Source organism: Sitophilus oryzae, unplaced genomic scaffold (genome assembly GCF_002938485.1).
Source record: "Sitophilus oryzae breed Bouriz unplaced genomic scaffold, Soryzae_2.0 scaffold_377_pilon_pilon, whole genome shotgun sequence".
NCBI classification, from domain to species: Eukaryota; Metazoa; Arthropoda; class Insecta; order Coleoptera; family Curculionidae; genus Sitophilus; species Sitophilus oryzae.
In genome coordinates, this window is record NW_022146948.1 from 173,516 (window position 1) to 198,038 (window position 24,523).

Genomic DNA, 24,523 nt, shown 5'->3' on the forward strand with positions numbered 1-24,523 from the left:
TTTAAAAAATTTAGCATTACTGTAAAGCACGTAAAAAAAGAAATGAAAAAGCAAATAATCTAGCTAGGAAAGGAGCGAACACTCCACTAACTGGACCAGAACCGTTCTGCTTTCCAAGTGGTAACCAACTCAAGGCGGAACTCAAGAACTTGGAAGATTCCATCCGCAACCTGGAATGGAAATCTTGCAATGGTCTAAGACACTCGAAGAAGTTTCTGAGGGCTTATGATCAAGAAAAATCACAGATCTTCCTGGGTCTGAGTAAGAACAATCTTCGGATTGTCACGGGGTTTTAACAGGACACTGTCTCCTCAATGAACACCTCAGTAGATTGAAACTAAGAAGAAACGGCGAATGCAGATTCTGTAGGGAAGATGGTGAAACACCAGTACACCTCATCACTGAGAGTGCCGAGACGACAACCATTCGTGCCATGAATTTTGGTACGACTGATATTGGAGATGGAGAACTACCCTCTATAAAACCGTCCCAGATACTGGCTTTTGTCAAAGCCCTGGGACTGTATGATGAGTTATGATTCAAGAAAGGGGGACACAATGGATCTGTAAGGTCGAAGTGAAAAACCCCCCTCCCACTCATTCTAAATTCTAAAATTCTAAAAAGCACGTAAAAGGTATACTGTAATTTACTTAATACTAAGAAATATGCGTATCATGTACAGACGAATTATGTTTTATAAATTATAAACCAGTTAAAGTAATTCCAAAGTCAGTTAGTGACGTTTGGGACTCTTAATTTATTTGTACGGACAGCCAATGCGGTCAAAGGCAGTGTCGAAATTAAGGGCTCCCAGACCATTTTAACTGTTTTTGGAATTACTATACTAAAGCGACTATAATGTAATATGGGAGACTGTTAAATATATATATATATATATATATATATATATATATATATATATATATATATATATATATATATATATATATATATATATATATATATATTTTTCTTATAATAATATATAATATATATATATATATATATATATATATATATATATATATATATATATATATATATATATATATATATATATATATATATATATATAATATATATATATTATATATTATTATAAGAAAAAAAAATAATACTACTACTACATTTCACAAATTTCAAAATAACTACACTACATTTCACACTTAATTATAATATAAAATTACTGGTATTATGCAGCAATTTCCTTAATTTTTTATAGATTTATAATTAACACTGTATTACACTTCAGTTTCATTAATGTAAATTTTGATATTACGAAAGTACTCATTACTAAAAATATCCATTTTGATATTATTAAAGGACTTATAATAAAAGATAAGTCTCTTAATAGTTAAGAATTACTCTAAAATGATTCTGAATCTACATTAAATTATTGAAATCCGATAATTGAACATACTTTGGTAGTTTATACTGGACTCTTCAACTTCAAAATCATTGTGATAAACCTAGCCATATACCGGGTGGTCCGAACTGTATTCCGGAAACTCGATCGAGATAAAAATATGTATAAAAGTTTATAGAAATGTATGTACTAAAATGCTTAGTTTCGTAGATACAGGGCGTAGAAGTTTCATTTTTATTTTGATTTTTTCCAAGTAATTTTGGAAGTAACGTCAATATTTGGATAAAAATTGGGGTCTGGGAGTTTTTTGACATGCGAAATTTGATTTTGATGTCAATATGACTCCAATTTGTAGGGGACGCCACCTACATGAATTTTAACTATTTTGAAGAGTAATAACTTTTCGTTCGTACCTGTATAAAACCACTGAGTGAAAAAATATACATTTTCGTGATTTTTTACGTAGAAAATGTCTCTTGGTAAAAATCGCTACGAGCAACCGTTCTCAAGATATTTAGAATAGGACCAGTCAATACATGTCATTATTGACAAAAAATAAACATGTTGAGTAGATAGTTATTGAACTAAAATGATAAATTTCGAAACATTTTATTTTTTCAAATTAATCATTAATTTTTCTTCGAAAAAATGATAATAAAACAGTGTCTGTTGAACTTTTGACACAAAAACATTTCAAATTTACGATTTCAGTCTAATAACTACTTAGTCAACATATTTAATTTATGTCAATGATGACAGATATTGATAATTTCGATTCCAAATATCTCGAGAACTATTACTTGTAGCGATTTTTACCAAGAAACATTTTTTACGTAAATAACGTCGTAAATGTATATCTTTTTATTCGGTAAAAAGAAAAGTCGAAAAGTTATTACTCTTCAAAACAGTTAAAACGCATGTAGGTGGCGCCCTCTACAAGTAGGAGTCATATTGACATCAAAATCAAATTTTTCATGTGAAAAAACACCCATATACCATTTTTCATCCAAATATTCACGTTATTTCAGAAATTATTTGGAAAAAATCGAAATAAAAATGAAACTTCTACACCCTGTATCTCCGAAACTAAGCATTTTAGGACATTTATACGAACTTTTTTACTTATTTTTATCTGCAGAATATGCCGCCAAAGTTTCTGTAATACAGTTCGTACCACCCTGTAGATTTATTATTAAAAATGCTAGGAATGTAAAAGTACTTTGTCATTTTTGTAATCATGTAATTGAATTGATGATGAAGTAGCTTACATTTTTAAATATAACTTCAATTATTGATGTTTCGAATAAAAAAATTCAATAATCTAACTTTTCGTTGTTACAAATATAGCGTTATACAAAAATTAAAGGATGATAAATATTATTTTATGGCATGTAACAAATGTTTTGCTTTGGTAAGAATAGTTATTAAAAAATGTACTAAAATATTCATAATCATAACGTATATTACTATAAAAATAATTGTTATGTTCTATGCATGCTTTATTTGACTGCATGTTAGGTGGAGAGATTACGTATAAAGATGTTGATAGATGGGTAGAGAACACCGTGAAACAAGACATGTTTCGATCGAGACGAAGTTTTACAGGTTTGTAGTAGCCATTTTTGGAAGTAGCAAGTTGTTTTGGCAGTAGATATGTGGTTTATTTTCAAAAGTTCTGTTATAACAAACAAGATTTGGTTAAGATAATTTATTATTTTTAAAATTCTTTAGATTTAAAGTTACAAAAACAGTATGTTTGTTATACAGGCTAATCTGAATAATACTAGAGAAACATCGACGGCATATTCTCCAGATAAAAATAATGAAAAAAGTCCGTATAAATTATGTTCTCATATTGCTTTGTTTTGGAGATACCGAGTGTAGAAATTTCATGTTTATTTAGATTTTTTCCAAATAATATCTAATATTAATAACCTCCATATTTGGATAAAAATTGGTGTGTTTTTTGACATGAGAAATTTGATTTTAATGTCAATATGACTTCTACTTGTAGAGGGCGCCACTTCCATATTTTTTAACTGTTTTGAAAAGTAATATTTTTTGTTTGTACCTGTATTACACTAGTGAGGGAAAAAATATGCATTTCTGTCTTTTTTTATGCAAAAAAGGTCTCTTGATAAAAGCTATACGAATAATAGTTCTCAAGATATTTGGAATCGGAATAATCAATACATTTCATCCTTGACAAAAATTAAACCTGTTGTCTAGATAGTTATTAGTCTGAAATAATATATTTGGAAATGTTTTTGTGTCAAAGGTTCAACAGAAACTGTTTTATTATAGTTTTTTTCTAGAAAAATTTGTGATTAATTTAAAAAAATAAAAAGTTCCCAAATTTATCATTTCAGTCAACTTACTGAACATGATTACTTTTTGTTATTAACCTGTTATTATTGACATGTATTGATTATTTCCAAATATCTGGAGAACGGTTAGTTGTAACGATTTTTACCGAAAGACCTTGCGTAAAAAACGGTGGAAATGTATAATTTTTCACTCAGTAAAAAAAGTAAAAAATTTAATACACGCAAAAAACCCTAATACACTAAAAAAGTTATTACTCTTCAAAACAGCTAAAAATATCTAGGTAGCACCTTTTACAAGTAGAAGTGATATTTACATCGAAATCAAATTTCCTATGTCAAAAAATACTCAGGCACCAATTTTCATCAAAATATCGACGTTTGTTTAAATTATTTAGAAAAAATCGAAATCAAAATGAAGCTACTACACCATGTATCTCCGAAACGAAGCATTTAAGGACAAAAATTTATATACGAACTTTTTTACTTATTTTTATCTGCAGAATATGCTGCAGAAGTTTCCCGAATACAATTCGGTCCACCCTGTATAGAAACAGTTTAACTTATTATTAGCATATCAAAAACAATCTACAAAATATCTGTTTTCATTGAGTTTGTTTAATTTTAAATAAAACTTTGTTCGATTGGAATTTTGGTTTGTTTCTTATATCTAATGAATTAAAGCTGCTTAAATAACTTGTTAATATACAAATAATGAGTTTTTAGAATAAACTATCATTTAACAGAAAACTGGTTATAAAAGTTCTTGACATTTACCTCAAATACATGCAGGTATACCATATTTATATTTAATCTGAACCAAATACATAAACATTCTTTTTTTTTGGTATCTTGGATTACTATTGGGATTGTGGCCAACCTTTAAATTTTTATCATACGTTTTTCGTATTTCATTCATGGGTGATCCTTCTCTAACGTCCGAAAAATCTTGCTTTTTTTCTGTAGTAATTTGTCATGATTATTCGGGCAGTTTTTATCATTCAACCCTACAAGGTTAATAAGAAAACTGCCCTCTTCTAAGAAAAGAAATGAAATTATACAAAAAGAGAACGAAAGTGAGTAATCTGTTTGATCTTTTTGCCATACCAGGCAAAAAATTTGCAAAATCCAAAAGAAATGTTCAGTCTCTTTTTTAAATTAAAGATGGTGATATCTAAAAATCTTAGTCTGTAGATTAATATGACTCTTTGGAGAAAACACAGATTGAATAATGCTTTTTTTATTACGTCTATTCTAAATTAAAAATCAAAAAGGTAAATGTTAAAGATTTGTTTAAAGTTAACGCTTTATCTTACCTACAGAGCTATTGAGAAATTTGTCTTCGTCAATTTTGAAACGCTAGTTCTACGTGCTTCTTTTATATTTTATAAATAGTTGAAACAACACCGTATGCCATTTTAGAGGGTGAGTCTGAAATAACTGCAAATGTTTTTAGGGCTGGTATATAAGGTCTCGATAAAAGAAACATATTTTTTCTTTACTGTTGTCAAATTAGTCCAAAATAACCGGGTTATTTTACTTTGAAAATTAAAAAAAATACTTTTTTGCTCATATTTTGAAAACCACTAAGAGTTTTCTTTTTTGTAAATTTAATTATCTTTACAAGATTATCTTTACAAGAGGAAAAACTCTTTTATTATTGACATTTTGAGAAAAATGAATTCTTTGGCGACTCGATCGGCGACGAGAACAAGCACTCATCTTCTTGCTATCAGAGCTCGGCGATAGCAAGAAGGCGAGCGCTCGAAATCGCCGACTGCCGCATGTGCAGTCGCTGCATAATTATACACAGTGTACTATGATTATTATTGTTAAAATAATGCATATATAAGACAATTTAATCAAACATATACTATAAACCACATATCTACATTCCGTGTGTTGTATCGCCTACCTGAACAAGGGAAATCCCATGTAAATTTTAAAAATCTGTGGTTTTGTGGCAAAAGATGCTATGTTGAAATCTTATTGCGATGTTATTGTAACACGAAAAACGTGTTTTGGCCAAAATTTCGAGAATTCTACAAAAATCATATGGTTCCATATGGCTTCAAAAAGGTACAGTTTAGCTTAAATTGCCAAATGGAACCATATGATTTTTATAGATCTTAGAACTTATTGCCATATTTTATGTTACAAGAAAAACGCTAAAGTTTCAACATAGGACTTTTTGTCATAAAACCAAAGAAATTATGAATAAGTTTTCTCTATTTTATTTTACAGAAAAAAATTTTTGAAACTACTTAAAGAACTCGTTAAAATGAATCAAATTGTTCGTTTTGAATAATTTATACTCGTTTTTGAGTTATGAGAGATACAAAATACTAAATTAGGCGAAAATTTGAAATAATCCGGTCCTGATCAAACAAACATAACAATCACAAGTTATATCACATATGATTTTCTTCTACAGAATGTACCGAGACCTGTCAAAAATATCTATGAAAAGTTACAAAAAGTACACTGTAAACTGTAAACATAATAGAATCTTTAAAAAATCAAATATATTTCGTAGATAAGTAAAGACACTGCTTTAAAAGATTTGTTTTATTAAACCATTCGAAAAATTAAGTACTAGTTTGTTTTGGTGTTCGGAATATTTAAATGACTTTGATTTATGCTTCTCCAAAATTCAACAAATAGTCGTACAATGTTTTTCGACTATTTCTGGTACTGACTTGTTTTTCATCTTCCGCTTCCATCTTCTCACAGAATATTTAATTCATTTTCATTTATTATTTCTTGATCCTTATCAATATTATTCTTCTTCTTTCTATATTTACAGCCCTTAATAACTGTTCTGGCCTCTTTGGAAAATATACAGGACATAAATCCTTGACAGCGCGTAGACTATTTCCTCCATAATACCACTAAATTATTTTTTGTTGTATAATTCATATTTACAAATTATGTTTGATACTTATAAAGTCAATATAACATTAAAAAATGAATCTGAAGGTGCCATGTTTGTTATTCCAATCACGACCGGATTATTTTTTCAATTAATTTAGTTTTTTTAATCTTGCATAACTCAAAAAGGAATTCGTGGAAGTTATTAAACAATTTGCTTTATTTTAAGAAGTTTTCTTTAAAAAGTTTCAAATACATTTTTCTGTAAAATAATATGGGGAAAACTTATTCAGCATTTTTAAAATTTACAAGGGATTTCCTACATTCATATTGAGAATGCAACAGACTGTATGTTTTCATATATCTGTTATAGTGACAATAATTGCTATAACTATGTCCTAAAAGATACTTAACATGCATGAATTTTAAATTTACACAATCACTATAATTTTATTATAAAATTGTTAACAATAAGTTGCTTTACACTAATCAATTGCATGCGAACCGTAGATGAAAGTGTGGCATATCACAGATTGGACTCCAACGAGATAGATGGTAATGTAATAAATACCTTTAGAATATTTTTAATATCCCCATTTATTTAAACAATCATAATTTGAATTAAATAAATGTCCTGTAATTTCTCATAAATTTTTTGGAGCAATTAGTAAAAGAAGGTAACATTTTTCTACTTTTATTTGTCGTTAATTTTATTCATTAATTGCTTATAATATTTAAATTATTACTATTCTTGCTTAACGACAAAAATGCTCCTTATTAAAACAGAAAGCAACAAATAAACTGAACTATCTAGTGGATCGTTTGAATTTATATAGAACTATTTTTCTGTGGCATGCTATTTTAATTCAAGATTAGAAATAGAGATCTAACAGTTCAAATGACTATATAATCAAATAACTGATAGCTTTAAACTTATATTTCAAGATTCTTATTGAGCAATCCACTAGATAATTTAATAAGCATGCTTAAACTAACAATACGCTTTATTGCATATAGAAATACGGATTGTGTGTCCCGATAAGCCGTTTTCACAACTATCGACAAATTCTCAATTGTCAGGTATGATTTTTGTTTTACCTCCCAAGGTAAAGAAGACTTAGAAATATTTGTAGTAGTCCTTTGTAGCCTATGGGTTTAAATATTCATAATATCAGAGACTATGACTGACCCTTCTTTATTTTTTTAAGTAGTTACTCTTGATAATTTAAGAAAATATCAGACAGGTTTATATAGAGTTTAATTGAAAAGTAAACAATTTAATAACTTATAGGCTAATCATAGGACTGAAGTAACAAGTTGACTGGAATGAAAACAACGTAGCGTATTTCACTATTCTAATTTTCCATTTCCTAATAGTGTAACTAAGTGGGCTTGCTACAGTAACTTGTAACCAAAATTTCTTGGAACAGATCTTTGTTGTGAAGTATTTTAGAAAGAGCATTGAATTTTATTTATAATTTTATATTGAAACAGACAAAATTTAGAATAATCTTTTGGTTGAACTATTACACAGTTGAAACAACACGTATACAAAAGGTTGATATTTCCACCAACACACTAGTTATTCCTTTTTATTGGCCTAAGAAATCAATATTTTCTAATAAAACATAAACAGAGCAATTTATTCTGTATTATTGAATAAAGATAAGCTTTCGAGTTGTGAGTATGAGTAATGCATTTCAATTAGGATAATCACAGGTATAAAGGTCCTTTATTACTGTATAGGAAGCCTGTAATTTTACTTTAAAATGCTATTTTTCTGCATAGTTGCTTTCGGGCTGCTCTATAATGCATGAATTTAGCTATTATCTGATAAAGCTTCTAACATTAATATTTGTCTTGTAAAGAAATACACTGTTGTCATACTCATATTTACGAGAGGGCCTTCAAATTACTGATTTTGGTTACTTTAAATTACTTTATTAATTCTTATAATGTAAATTGATCAAAGTAAGTTGTATGTTTATTGCTGGTACCTGTACAATCGAGGTAAATAGAGACACTTAAGGTTTAAGTTCACTTGATTATTTGTTCTCCAATATAATTTATGCATGGAATTTTGATACTTTTACAAGCCTTTTTTCACTGTTCTTCACTTATAAACCAGTGGTACTTAATTATTACCTGTTGAAGTAGTGGTACTGTTATAGCTGTTGTATTTGTTTGGTGTTTGTTGATTTTGTTCTTTGATTTCGTCACTTTATATCTAATTATGTTTCTCTTTCGCAGCTCGAAGGCAAGAAATCATCAAGATGACAGAGCAGCTTATAGAAGCTATTAATACTGGAGACTTTGAAGCATATACGTGAGTATTTCTCATTTTATAATTCAAAATACAATCATTATTGTGGTGACCGTTACTCTGAGGCATGTGTCTCTGAGTTCTACCCGAATATACCGGTTTTAAGTACCTAATTTGAATAATAATTTGTTTTAATCATTTTAGTGGATATTTTTAATATTTTTTTTTATTTCTTGGATATTTTTAAATAATTTAAAAAATTATTTTTTCTCCGTTATATTCCAGTAACGCGTCAAATGTATTAGTAATGAATTTTCTCTGTACAGGGTGTCCCATTTTTGTGTGTTTACAGAGTTTCTCTTTTAAAAGTAGAAATACAATTATGCGGTTTTCAGATTACTCTACTAGCCCTCATTACATTACTAGTTCCTGAAATACAGGACAAACTTGAAATTGTTGCATTTTTCTACTCCCCTCGTATCTCGCTTACCTTATGGTGCGTTTAGACTTGAGCACGCACGCACTGATTCTCCGCGAATGCTCAAGTGTAAACGGCTGTGCGCGCACGCTCAATCTGAATCTGTCTGTGCGCGAGCAGCCGCGAACGTGAGCCGTCTGGTGTCGGTTTTTTGTCCGTGCTCAAAGGGATTCTATGTGTGCGCGAACGCTCAGTTTGCACCGGCAATTTGTTTTGTCTGCGTTCGTGCGTACGTGATTTTTTTTCGTTTTCTTTATTAAAATTATGGAGTGGATCAATGAATCTTTGTTATTATTAATTGAAGAATATGAAAAGTTGCCTATATTATGGGATGTTAAACATTCTTCGTATTTACATGCTTGCTTCATCCACGTTACCGTAGATGGAGCTAAGAAGGCTTAGGTAGGGTATATATAATAAATAAACAAAATACGAGTAGCGGAAAAAGGGGGCCAATAAACCCTACATATATGCTTATTCTCTGCATTAACTTCATCAGACCGAAGGGAATAGCCATTCGACGACCGGTTTCGGAGATTTTTCTCCATCAGGATGAAGCAAGCATGTTTGTCCAGTAGGCCGCTGGTTTTAATTTTGGCGGTACGATCTGTGATTGTCATAGCTACCGCTAGATGGCGTAGAGCGTCTAGCACTCTCACCATAGTAGTACGTTTTGTACTCAAATGCTATTCTCTGCTTTTCGTTGGTCAGATCGAGGGTTACAGCAAAGTCGGCCTGATGATGGAGAAAAATCTCCGAAACCGGTCGTCGAAGGCTGTTCCCTTCGGTCTGATGAACTTAATGCAGATAATAAGCATATATGTAGGGTTTATTCTTATTGGCCCCTTTTTCCCGCTACTCGTATTTTGTTTATTTATTCTTTGTATTATTAAAAAAAACGCATGGCAAGATCTTGTAAATAAAATTAATATTGAATATGTCGATATTGATGAAATTGCTATTCTAAAATTTGTATCTTTTGTTCGTAATTTTTGGTGTTATTAAATTTTGTAAATATTCAAAGTCGGGTCTGGTCATTCTTGTAAAGTTTTTGAACTTATCATAGCCCTCCTCAGACACTACGTTGTTGCAGTAAATTATATCGATTTCTAAAAATTTGGGTTTGCCACCAGCGACGATGTTTTCGATTTTTCTCCTTTTTAATAATTAAGCTGTGCATAACAATGACTGCAGCCTCGATTATTTATTGGTCGTGCATTATTTTCGCCAATACAACTCTGCTGTGCGCGCACAAATGGATCACTTCATTCGTCGAAAAATAAGTTTTTAATTTGAACAGAGCCGAGAGCGCGAACGAATGCCGTGCGCGCACGTTCAACTCGTGCATGCTCAAGTCTAAACGCACCATTATGTTGTTATGGCGCAAACCTTCAACAGCAAAACAAACAACTAAGTGACAGTTTTGAATTTCTCGTTCGCTTTTTCGAATATATATAACATAGAATATATATAAATCTTCAATTGTTATTGTTAATCTTCTTGTTTATTTTTGTTGATGTTAGATAAGTATTTAATAAAGATATTACAAGAATATTTTTTTTAATTAACTGAGATAAGAAAAACCGAGTGAGGGAAATGGAAGAAGGAAGAAATATAGATAATTTAATAAGTCAGTAATGTCAGTATTACATATATGTGGTTGTAAATAAAGTTTTTTATTAAATAAAGTTTTTTTATTTACAGCCACATATGGTAATACTGACATTACTGACTTTTAAAAAATTTGAAAGTGTCAAATTATCTACATTTCTTCCTTCTTCCATTTCCCTCGCTCATTTCCCTCATCCATTTTCCTCACCCGTTTTCCTCACTCGGTTTTTCTTATTTCTCGCCTCATTTAATTAAGCAAAATATTCGTGTAATATCTTTATTAAATACTTACCTAACATCAACAAAAATAAACAAGAACTAAAAAAACGAAGCTAACTGAGAATAATATTTTTTTTTCAAAATAAAATACTGTCCCTATTTTTTAATTATTGATGTGGTTCTAAATAAAATAGTATACAAACCTCGGAGAAAAGTTTTCATTATTGTCTCGAGATTTAGTTAATCGCGACGCTACGCGTCTCGATTGACAATATCAATCTCTCGACAGTAGTGAAACACTTCCCTCCTCGGTATAGTGGAATACTAGTTTTCCCCTGTTAGCTGTCATTCTTGAAATATGATCTAAACATTTTTATTTATTTTTTTAAATGGGATATCCTGTACGTTTTTAGGGTTCCGTACCCAAAGGGTAAAAACGGGAACTCTATTACTAAGACTTCGCTGTCCGTCCGTCCGTCTGTCACAAAGGTCTGTCTTTCATATCTGTCACAAAGGTATATCGTATGAACCGTTATGGCTTGACAGTTGAAATTTTTACAGATAATGTATCTATGTTGCCGCTATAAGAACAGATACTAAAAACAAAATTAAATAAATATTTATAAATAAAAACATACTTTCACTAAACATTATCTTTTAAGTAAGAATTTTACATAGAATCTTTCAAGTCCTCGGTGGCCGCGTGGTTAAAGCGTTAGGACTTTACGCTGCTATGACGTTGGAGCCGTAGTAAGGCAGGTTCGAATCCTAGTCAAGGCGACTTTTTTTAATCGTTTTTTTTTTAATTTTTACATACTTTTACATATTTTATTTATTTTTACTTTTTATATATTTATTATTGATTAATACAATTTTTAGTAACGTGTTTCTTCATTTTGTTTTTAATTACTTATACGCGCATTCAAATTTTCAGCTAAATCGGAAAAAAAGTTTATAATAATATAGTATCTAATGTTGTATAGATAATGAATGGTACGGAACCCTTCGTGCGCGAGTCCGACTCGCACTTGAACAATTTTTTTTATTTTATTTGCCTTGTTATGATCTTTCTAAAAATATAATACGTAAAATATTAGATTTAGAAACATAACTAGTGGTAGTAATGTTTGTAAAAGTTTTTCTATGTTATTTTAGGAAAATATGCGATCCTCATCTAACAGCTTTCGAACCAGAGGCTATGGGCAACTTGGTGGAAGGAATGGATTTCCATAAATTCTATTTCGATAATGGTAATCTACTTGTCGATATTTTATAAATAAACGTAATAATATTATGTTTCTTCTTCTAGTACTAGGAAAGAATTGCAAAGCTGTAAACACTACAATTTTGAATCCCCACGTCCATCTTTTGGGAGAAGATGCTGCGTGTATAGCTTACGTGAGACTCACTCAATATATGGACAAGTAAGTGTAAACTACTTTTTTAAGTAAATTAAAACCAGTAAGCAGAATAACGCGATGCTACAACAGTATTGATATTACATTTTTTCGGTGTTCACATTGGTGTTTCTTGCTTTTGTGTTTAATAGGAGACATCTTGATTTCTATTAATTGTTACCAATGTATGATTCCATCTCTATACTTAGTGGATTATTATAAAAGATTTATATTGAGTTATATTACTAATATTATTTTTTTATATAAGTTATTATATGTACATTATTATGGTTCCCTTTATATATTATATTATATTATAGTATATTTAATAAACAAATATCTTTTAGTGATGAGCAAATGTAAGACCAAGGCAATACTTCGTTAATCTTGCAGTCTATAAGTAGTTTTGGTTTTAGTCTTGTAGGGTTCAGCATTGGTTTTGGTCTTGCTTCAAGACACATTTTTTAAGAGACTTATAGAGATTGCCGCAAGTCTTTTAGAGAGTTTTACCAAAGGCACTTGCTACATGGAAAATCAATCTAATGCAAATGAAATTTTGAAGAAAGAGCATTGCTTCCTTTAAAATTTTATCCAATACTTATTTGCAATAAATTAAATCAATAATTTTGAACAAATAGATAACTAAGCGAACAAATAGGTTAACTCTGAAACATTAATAAGTAGAAAGAAAATACTAAAAAAACAGTCCATTTTTAAATATTAAACTTTTGTTAATCCAGCAACACAAAATATTTTGAACTATAAAAATAAAAAGCGTATAAGAATGAGGCAATTTCATGCGAATTTTATTTGACCTCTGTATTAAATTTTAAAACAATAAAACCGTGTAACATTTAACGATATATTTTTAGCACCATCGCGCTAAATTAATAATTAACTTAAAAACTGTTCTTGTGCCAAAATAACTCTTTTCAAGGATATTTATTTCTTTAAGAATTTCTTCACGTAACGCCATTTTATCATCTTGATTTTCAAAGTGGCTATGTGGAATTTCGTGCCACGCTTCGCAAATTTGTAAATGAAGGACTTTCAAAGTTCTGCTTTCCAATTTTAAACAGTTTTTTAATTTGCATTATCTTTAGTTAATTTTAATTCGGTTTCGTTTTTTCCGAGTTTAAGTAATTTAAGAAAAACTGCATCTATTTTTATATTAAAATTGGAAAGGTAACAATGCAAAACTCTATTTTTCAAACGTTAGGCTTTTGCCTCATTCGAACCTCCATTTCCTTTTAAATTACAAAAATACATTTCAGTGATACTAAGCGTAGGTACTATAACGTAGTACGAGCCCTAACAACTAAATGTTCGGACAAACAAAAATTTATTAAAAACCTTTATTTTCATTAACTGAATTATTTACATTTAGGAAATACATTAAAAATATATTAAAATCTAACATTTCTAATGAGTATTTAAATAGTTTAGTTTCTATAAACATTAAAATAAAGTGTAGACCAATAAATAAACAAAAATATTGCACAATATCGTGACAACTAAATGTTCGGACACTTTAAAAAATAACTGTTGATTAATGATTGACATACGCTAGACTAAAAATTTTGCCATAATGCACTGAATATCATCGTCAAATGGTCAACGGTTTCTTGGGGATCATGGATCGAGGCACAATTATTTTTGTTTTGTTTTATGCCACATGTCTCGATAACATTAAGGTCCGGACTGTGCGAAGGCCACGAGGGGACTTTGATGTTTATGTCCCTAAACCATTTTTTAGTAGTTTTAGACGTCTGGCATGCCCCGCCATCCTGTTGAAATATAAAATTCACATCCTGGTAAAGGTCTCTCGCACTTCGCACAAAATTGTTTTTCAAAATTTCTTGATATTTTGACACATTAGTAGTGCCTTTCTACCACCTCATACCTTCCTAGACCCATTGCGAACATAAACTCTAAAAGCATAATGTCTTTAGGAAATTCCACTGTCCATCTTTCATAAAGATCATGCATGCGTGCAGATGTAATCCTTGAACATGCAGATTGCGATTAGAATTATCAGCGTTGGATTGGAACTTCTGATGTCACAAACTACAAAAATGACATTAACGTAAAATATTTAATTATTTCCCAATCCGACGCTAATTATTCCAATCGCAAATGCACGCATTACATGTGCACATGAGCCAACTTAATATCGATATAATAAATATAATCGAACACCGCTAGAGTGTCTATTTGATAAAGATTGCCCCAAAAGGACAGTAAAATTTCCTAAAGGCATTATGATTTGAAGGTGTATGTCCAAAATAGGCCCAGAAAAGTATGAGGTGGTAGAAGGCATAATTGATGCGTCAAAAATTCAAAAAATTTTGAAAAATATTCTTGTGTCAAGTGAAAAGGTCCTTGTAACCAACTGTTCTGTTAAAGACCAGGACAATAATTTTATATTTCAACAGGATGGCGGGGCATGCCGTACGGCTAAAACTACTAAAAAATGGTTTAGGGACATGAACATCAAGGTCCCCTCATGGCCTTCGCACAGTCCGGACCTTAATGTTATCGAGACATAAACATAGGTACATGGCATAAAACAAAACAAAAATTGTGCCACGATCCCCAAGAAACTGTTGCCCATTTGACGATGATATTAAGTGAATTATGGCAAAATTTTACTCTGACATATGTCAATCATTAATAAAAACAATGCCAAACAGACTTGCAGTGGTTGCAAAAGTTCATGGCGATGTAACGCCATATTAGAACAGTTATTTTTTAAAGTGTCCGAACATTTAGTTGTCACGATATTGTGCAATATGTTTGTTTATTTATTGACCTTCAGTTTATTTTAATGTTTATAGAAACTAAACTATTTAAATACTCATTAGAATTGTTAGATTTTAATATATTTTTAATGTATTTATTAAATGTAAATAATTCAGTTAATTAAAAGAAAGATTTTTAATAAATTTTTGTTTGTCCGAACATTTAATTGTCAGGGCTCGTAATATAGACAGTAACAAATTATATTTGATAAATGATAAAATCATATAGGGAAATTAAAGCAACTTTGGATGCACGTCATCAATGACACCATGCGTCTTCTTATGGAGTTTGCTGGTGGTCGTATTTGTGCAACCAAAGTTATTATAATAATTTCCCTATAGGTTGACAACATAAGCTATACTCCCCCGCACAAAATTTCGCCACTCTAAAAATTTGACTAACTTTGATGCTTCATAACTTTTTATTTTGTAATCCAATGTTTATGATTATGGTATCAGTATGAAGATAAATACACTACTCAAAACAATTATCACAGATTTGAATAAAAGTAATTATTACATATTTCTATATGAAGCATGCGTTTTTCTGCCTTTCTCTTGTGAGTTTTTTTTGGAATAATTAGGGTATGCACTGACATGTAATTTTTAGTCGGTCGACTATTTAGTTGCAAAGGTGAAAACAATACATTCTTATGAAGCCGATCGGCCCAATATTCGATTACATTGCGTAGCCTTAGGCTGTGCGCTGACAGGCAACTTTTAATCGGCCGATTATTTAGTTGCATATTTGTAACCGATATATTCCTATGGAGCCGCCCTCACATGCAATCAAATAGTCCGAACTAATTCATAAGTATGTATTGTTTTCACTTTTGCAACTAAATAGTCGACCGACTAAAAATTACAGGTTAGCGCATAGACTTATTTATCGAATTTCCCTTCACAGTATCCCTCCTATTTAAAATCGTAAGTCAGGGAATTCAAAGTGTCTTGTTTTTCAAATTAACATTTAGAAAATATGCGATAATTGTTTTTAGTAGTTTGTTTGGCATTATTTTTTATTATTTTAATGTCTTATATTCTTCGGTTAGGTAGGTTTATACCGGGGTAAATCAAAACGTTGTTTTTAGCAACAAATTAAAAACACTCTGTGGAAAAAATGAGACGGGCATTGTGGATAAAAAACACTTTCCTGTAATATTAGATGTATTTCTAACATTTCATTTTTTGAATTATCCCATTGTCTCTCTTCTTTTATGAGCTACACATTTTTAAGTAAAGTATTGATTCAGAAATTCTTTTATTCACAAAAACAATAATTTTATAATAATAATATAATAGCTCCCGTATATAGCATTGAATGCCTTGGGAGTAGCATGGTACAGCTTGCCACGCTAGACCCGTTCGGTATACAAGGAAGATAATGTGGCTAGCACTACGCTTCAACCGCCTATTATTACCTCAGGATTGTGAATCCCAAGTACTTATTTAAGGCTGAGTAGACCTAGGTACCCAAACTATTTTTATTTTAATAAAAATAGTCGGCTGATGAAATGCCGGGTGTAGGATTCCAACCCACTACCTTGAGATTGGTAGACGAGAGCCTGTACCTCTACGCCACCGGGCACCGGGCAATAATTTTATAATAATTTTAACAGTGTGTATGTCCACCTCTCGCAGCAATAACAGCTCGAAGTCTTCGTCGTATCGAATGAATAAGGGTAGTTATTCTTTCTTGATTATAGCTTGATGAATATCTATCTATAGCTTGATGAATATCAAGCTAAACTACTCGTACTCCTAACTCAACGTGGAGCCTGGCATTATCATGCATCAGTATAAACTGATTTTCAATGAAAGGAGCGAATGGAACAACTTCTTGGAGGACATCCTCAATATACCGATGGGCATTGAGGATGGCTCCATTTTCAACAAATTCAAGATTATAAAAATATCAGTAGTTTATTTCAAAATGTGTAGCTCATAAAAGAATAGAGATAATAGGATAATTGAAAGAACGAAATGTTAGGAATACATCTAAGATTACAGGAAAGTGTTTTTTTATCCAAAACACCCGTCCCATTTTTTCCACAAGGTGTTTTGAATTTATTGCAAAAAAACAAAGTTTTCATTTACCTCGGTATAAACCCACCTAACCGAAATATATAAGCCATTAAAATAATAAAAGATAATGCCAACAAATTTATCTAATAACTAATACCGCAGTCATAAAAATCGGATTACAAATTAAAAAGTTATGAAACATCAACTTAGTCAAAATATTAGGGTGGCGGAATTTTGTGCCGGGGTGTTTATGTTGACATTTTACTGGTTTTGCATTATTACCTGTTCAGTTTTAGTTTAATAATATGCATTTCTTTTAAATGATTTAAAATCGTTTAAATTTGGAATGTGTATTCAGCATAGGCAGAACTTTAAAAAACCTATGTACGACTGAGCTGTAAAATTAATAGAGGATCCAATGTTTGGACAGTACAGAATTTGTAAAGACGATGCACCACCCAGTATATTTAATTAAATCAGAAGATAAAAAAGAAAATTACTAGTAAACTCACCGGCAAAAAAACCGGCCACTAAAAACTAGTCCCAATTTCAAAGTTGGATTTCTCGCGAACCACTCATTAGATTTTGATGATTTTTTCATAAATTGTAAATTAATTCCTTCTTTAGGGATGCTACGTCAGAAATTTTTATTCCGAATTTATTTTGAGCATATACAGGGCACAGCAATAAGACGAAGTTTTTTGCCCTAAATCAAATCACATTGTAGCCTCATCTTTTGTGAGCATTTTGTTTTTCTAATCACGACATTATCTCTGTTTGTATTGGAGATACGCTGCTTTAAACAAACGTCTCGAAAAAATGCTTGGCAGGCAGAAAGTTTTATGTATATCTAATCAAGGCGATATATCTAATCAAGGCGAAGAATAATTCACACCAGAATTTATAAAAGATGCGAATACCAACTAGACGAAACTCAATTTGGATTTCGCAGTGGCCTAGGTACTCGTGAGGCGTTATTCGGATTAAACGTTATCACTCAGCGTTGCAGAGACATGAATGTCAATGTAATCGCTTGTTTTATAGATTATAGAAAAGCCTTTGACTGCGTTAACCATCAAAAACTTTAGAAGTCCTCAAAACAACCGGAATAGATAGAGAAGAAATTCGATTGATTACAAATCTCTACTGGCAGCAAAACGCAGTGGTTAAAATTGAAGGAACATCGTCAGAAGAAATCACGATTAAACGAGGTGTAAGACAGGGCTGTGTGCTGTCACCGCTCTTATTTAATATATATTCAGAGGCTATCTTCAAAGAAGCTCTAGAAGGAATCGAATGTGGAATTAAGATTAACGGGAAAGTGATCAATAATATCAGGTATGCCGACGATACAGTTGTGCTGGCCGAGAATGAACAAGATTTGCAGAGGCTAATGAATGAATTAGTTCGGCATAGTGAAAACTGCGGTCTCCTCATAAATACCACAAAAACGAAGGTTCTTGCATTCACCAAAACACCTGTGCAGATTCACCTGGATATCAACGGTGACCCAGTAGAGCAAGTGTCTTCATACAAGTATTTGGGGTGTATTGTAAATGATCAATGCGACCCGAAGAAAGAAATTAGAAGCCGCATAGAACAGGCTAGAAAAACATTTATAAATATGAGACAATTTTTCACAAGGTCAGATTTGAGTTTGGAGCTACGGGTACGCATGGTCAGATGCTACATTTTTTCAGTTCTCCTGTACGGGTGTGAGAGTTGGACTCTTGACATATCGTTAGAAAAAAAACTAGATGCCTTCGAAATGTATATTTACCGCCGTATATTAAGAATATCATGGGTCCAAAGAGTTTCAAATGTGGAGGTTCTTAATCGAATGAGAAAACAGAAAGAACTCATGCTTACCATCAAAGAAAGAAAAACACGCTACATAGGCCACATAATGAGGGGTAAAAAGTATGAACTTCTCAGATTAATAATTGAAGGCAAAGTCCAGGGCAAAAGATCTATCGGCAGACGCCAGAATTCCTGGCTAAAGGACATTCGTAGATGGTTTGGTTGCTCATCAATCGACATATTTCGTATGGCTGTATCTAGAATGACGTTAGCTATTTGGATCGCCAACCTTCGAAAGGAGACGGCGTCGTAAGAAGAAGAATCAAGGCGACATAGGTGAAAACGGATTTATGAGTATTTGCAATATGTGTATGTATCAGTATTTGTCAAATTAAAAAATGCCATTATCTGTGTTTGTTGCTCGAATTGTGGCTTTAATTGAGAATGGCCGAAGTCAACGTTTTGTGTCCGATACCCTGGCTATACCTCGAACAACAGTCCAGGATGCCTAGAATCAGTATATGGAAACGGGAAATTTCACCAGGCGAGTGGGTTCCGGAAGAAAACGGAAGACAAATGCAATTAACGACCGCTTTATTGTCCTGAATACTTTACGAATCGTAGAATTACAGCATTTCAGAATCAACATCTGCTACAAGCCGTGCGTAGAACTCAAGTCAGTGAGAGAACAATCCGACGAAGACTAAAAGAAAACAGCTTGTCTGCAAGAAGGCCTGCCACAGGACCCCAGCTACTTCCAAGACATCGTCGAGCACGTCTTCAGTTTGCTCGTTTACATGTGAATTGGGATATTGAGCAATTGACTAAAGTCCTAGGATAATGGACTAAGTTTTAGGTAAAAAGGTTTCTTTTAAAGCAGCGTATCTCCAATACAAACAGAGATAATGTCGTGATTAAAAAAACAAAATGCTCACAGAAGATGAGGCTACAATGTGATTTGATTTGCTGCTGCACCCTATAGGGTATTACATAGTTTGGTCAAAAAACTTCGTCTTATTGTTGTGCCCTGTACATGCTCAAAAAAAATTCGGAATAAAATTTTCTGACGTAGTGTCCGTTAAGGAATTAATTTAAAATTTAAAAAAAATATATATGAAAATATAATGAGTGGTTCTCGAGAAATCCAACTTTGAATTTGGGACTAGTTTTTAGTGGCCGGTTTTTTTGCCGGTGAATGAAGAATTCAAATGATTCAAATGTTATTTTTGTTTTCTATAGACATGGTCAAGCTCATACGCACCAATCGGAGGAGAGCCGCGTATGGCACAAGAGAGACAACAAATGGCAGAACGTCCATTTCCATCGCAGTGGCGGAGACGGAGGAGCGGCATTCGGATTTAGTTCGCATAAATAAAACTTTTGAATTGTTTTTTCTCTATTGTCAGTGGGTGCGATTGAGGACCGAGTCTATAGTATGAAGTTTTCCGAGATTTCAATATGTAAAATTGTTCAAATATAGTCTTGTACGAATTTAATATCTACTGATAATTTAAAAAGCAGTCTTTCGAGATTTGAAATACTGATGGCCTTTTGGAAGTTTATTTAAGTTGCTCTCTATCCAACTCCTATCAGTCATCGAGTGTGGTCCATTTTTTTGGAATAGATTGATAATTTTTACTCGAACTCAGAAATATAGAAAAGAATATTCATAAATGAATATTTTTGTGTATGAAGAATCTTGTTTTAGTTGTTCAAATTGTTTCTGATAAAAACGATCAGAAGCCTTATTCATCTCATTCGAAAGTATTTTATCTATATATAATAATATAATAGATATAATTACATACCGGGTGTTTTTTTGTGGTTTTCTATAATCTAATATTTATTTTTTAGATTGATTATTAAAACAGTTCTGAATATACTCGAATTACTGCATTGCTATTTAAGAAATATACAACCTCCAAGATGGTAAGAAATTAATGATATAATTTATTTTAAATATTATAAAATAATTTTACATATTGATTTCTCCTTACAGAAAATCCATTAAGGACTTTAGTTAAATGTGAAATATCTTTGTGGTAATATGTAATGACTCTCAGAATCTTGATTTTTGTCATTTTAAGCTTTATACATACTATACAATTGTACGAAACAGTATGTTGGTGTATTATCTCCAAAAATGTATTATTAGCTAGCAATTTTGTGCCATCAACAATTTTTTTCGTTAGTTAAAAACATTATCTTATCAAATACAAATATAAAGTAACATTTGTGCTTTGTATATTAATTAATAGTATATAATATATACATTATTTTTTAAGACAGATATAAAGGGGTGAGTTGTAAATTACTGCAAATATTTACAGAACTGGTAGATCTCGATAAAAAAAATACATGTTCTCTTTACCTAAGTTCAAAATAGAAGAGTTATTTAACTTTGAAAATAAAAAAAAAATGTTTTTTGCTTAAGTTTTGAAAACCACTGGATTTTTTCTGTTTTTTTTTCTTACTCTTAAATTTATTCTACTACCTACATACGTTGTTATATTATCAAGATATTATGTTTTATAACTAAACATTTTAAAAAATACAAAATCAAAAATACTTTTTTTTTAATAATTGTATCTCATATACAATAATATTATGAAAGAAATTGTTTGAGGATAGAATTAATACCTTTTATATCTACGAAACTCAAAAATATATAAAGCATAAAAAGGTAAAGTAGTTATTATCTTAAGAGTTAAAAATAACCAATTCATAAATACAGAGAGTTTGAAAATTAATGTGAAAAACTTGATTTTATGGTTAAAAATAAAGGGTTCTATATATAAACGTAGACTCAAAGTAAATGAAACAATCTACCTTTTATTTTTAACAAGGTTTTTAAAGTTTTTCACAAGTTTTTTGAAACATTCTCTATAATAAACAGTTAAAGCACGGCCAAAGACATATACACATATCGTTTAACATATTTTTGCAAATTTTTACATACGTATTGACCTGAAACTGTTTCCGTTTTTTCGTTTCATTCTGTGTAACAGAAAATGGCCCTATTTTCAACTTTTTAAGGCCATAACTCAAGAACCACTATAGATATTGAAACTTTTTTTATTTTCAAGATCGGATATTTTACAATATGTTTACATAAGAAAAATTCGTTAAGGTTGTTTTTCCATTCAATCCATCCATTTACTTTTAGAGCATAGCAATTTTCAGCAATCGTGTAATCTTTTTATTGATAAAGATTTTTACATATTGTCTACAAAGAAAATACAGCAGAAATATGAACAAAGTTCTTGAAAAAATATAATCTATTATTTGTAATAGATTTCGAGATATCGATTTTTGAATTCAGAGTTCTAATAGCGCGACTACTATCGAACACCCACTCAATTCCACTTATTTTTACCAAAAATGCAAGTGTTTCTAGCTTGCACTTAAAAAAATTCAAGCTATAGGGGAAATTACAACGACTCGTTAATAAATAAACAAATTAAGTATCACGAGATCACGAGACGTAATTAAATCGTTAAGCTGAACGCATGACGTACACCTTTCCCTAGAACTTTAAGTACTGACTGAGGTATTAATTGAGTCGACCGGTCAACTGCGACAAATAATCTGCTATATCCCCTTCCACATCTGTTAGCGATGTGCACAGTTTCTCGGTTTATTTCATACGTTTGGCAACGTGTTTACTGTCATCTCTTTGTTCAGTACATTATAAACGCATGTACTCTTCTTACATACGGAAATCTCGACCCAAGACTAACCTTGGCCAGCCCTTAGTGTTACTTCTATAATATGGAATCAATGGAATAAAAATTTGCATTTTCAGTTTTAAAAAATCTCAGCAAAATCACAGTGTTTCACAAATCAATTTAGGAATACAAATGTTGCGTTACGTACATCAAAAACTTGCTTTAGCCCTTGTTTACAAGACAACGCAACCTTATCTAAACCCTTACGGCTCAAGATATACGTATAAATTTTGTGTCGTGCTTTAAGTGCCTAATCAAGAAAATTATTTATTATTTATTCTAGTCATTTTTATATCGTATGAAGAATTATTTTATTCTAAATATCTGGAACTGTTACAAATCAATATTATAAAATATAAATACAGGGTGGCGCCTCTCATAGGCGGTAGCTCCAAGGAGAACGGTAGTTTATATCGAAATTAAATTTTCGCAGCTTTTGATATGTAGGTTAACTGAAAGCATTTTATAAAAATATTTAGAATAATACAGGGTGTCTCCAAAAAAAGCTACACATCAAAGTTGTGTTTTTTCTAATGGAACACCCTATATATTAATTGATTTTCGGATTCTAGGAAAAAACTAAAGGTGAGTTTTATTAACAAGCATATACCTAAAATCTAAGGATTTTGACATATTTCACATTTTGTGGAAATTAAGAGTAAATTTTAAATTTAGATAACAGCTACCTAAATTTTAGTTGACCTTGTATAGCCTGGTATTTAATTACAGTAGCCATTGTATGTTAAACCAAATTGAAATTTGACCCGAAAAGTTATACAGGGTGAGACAAAATTAATATGGAACATTAGTCACTTTTAAAAGCAGGTTACTGCTTTATTTTAAATGGAACACCCAGTATATTTTTCCGGTGTTCAATGGAGAATTTATATATCTTCAAAATATTATTAAGGTTGCCTACCCCTCAGACAAAGATTTTCCCAGATATTTTAACTTTTATGATTTTGCGTCAGTAAATCTTAATTATTTGAAAAAATCTAGATGGCTGTGTGATATAACTTTTGTTAATTTAAGAAAAATTAAAGACTGTAGACTAAATTCTCAAAGGTAATAAAAAGATACGCGTTTAAAACATATTTTAATTATTAAAGAATTAAAACTAGATATAAACCTATAATTATGCGACAAAAATTAGCTAAAACGCTCCCTTTCCTGTTGTTAACTTCATAAAATGATTGTCTTTTCAAAAGGATCTTTTCATTTTAAAAGGCATATGTGGAGTTCTACCTCGAAAAGCAGCTACAATAATTTCTCTCATGTTGTCGACACTAGTTGGTCGAGTTTTCTAAACACTGTCTTTAACATATCCCCATAAAAAAACTAGACTAGATAAAATTAGGAGCATTCAAGTATTCTATTAATTGGTAACTGCATAAGTTTGCATTTTCGGCAAATTTCTGATTTTTTTTTTTGTTTTAACTGACACAAAATGATAAATAGTTGTCAAAGTTGGACTAATTAGACAGCTATGTTGAAGTAACGTCAGACATATCACAGCCACCTAGATTTTATCAAATAATACATATCTACTCAGATCAAAAATCATGTATATGAAAATATCTAGAAAATTTTTTGTTTGAGAGGTAGGCAACCTTAATAGTATTTTGAAGAGACATGAATTC

General features: G+C 31.0%; 1 protein-coding gene across 1 annotated transcript in view; it reads left to right on the plus strand.

Moving 5' to 3' along the window:
- LOC115885209 (calcium/calmodulin-dependent protein kinase type II alpha chain-like) overlaps positions 1-21,613 on the plus strand; it is a 137,909-nt gene extending 116,296 nt beyond the window's left edge. The window contains exons 11-14 of the mRNA XM_030904037.1: positions 8,812-8,887; positions 12,288-12,382; positions 12,442-12,556; positions 20,395-21,613. Coding sequence (XP_030759897.1) covers positions 8,812-8,887; positions 12,288-12,382; positions 12,442-12,556; positions 20,395-20,530 — 422 coding nt within the window. The 3' untranslated portion in view covers positions 20,531-21,613. The remainder of the gene's footprint in view (positions 1-8,811; positions 8,888-12,287; positions 12,383-12,441; positions 12,557-20,394) is intronic.
- Positions 21,614-24,523: the final 2,910 nt, after the last annotated feature.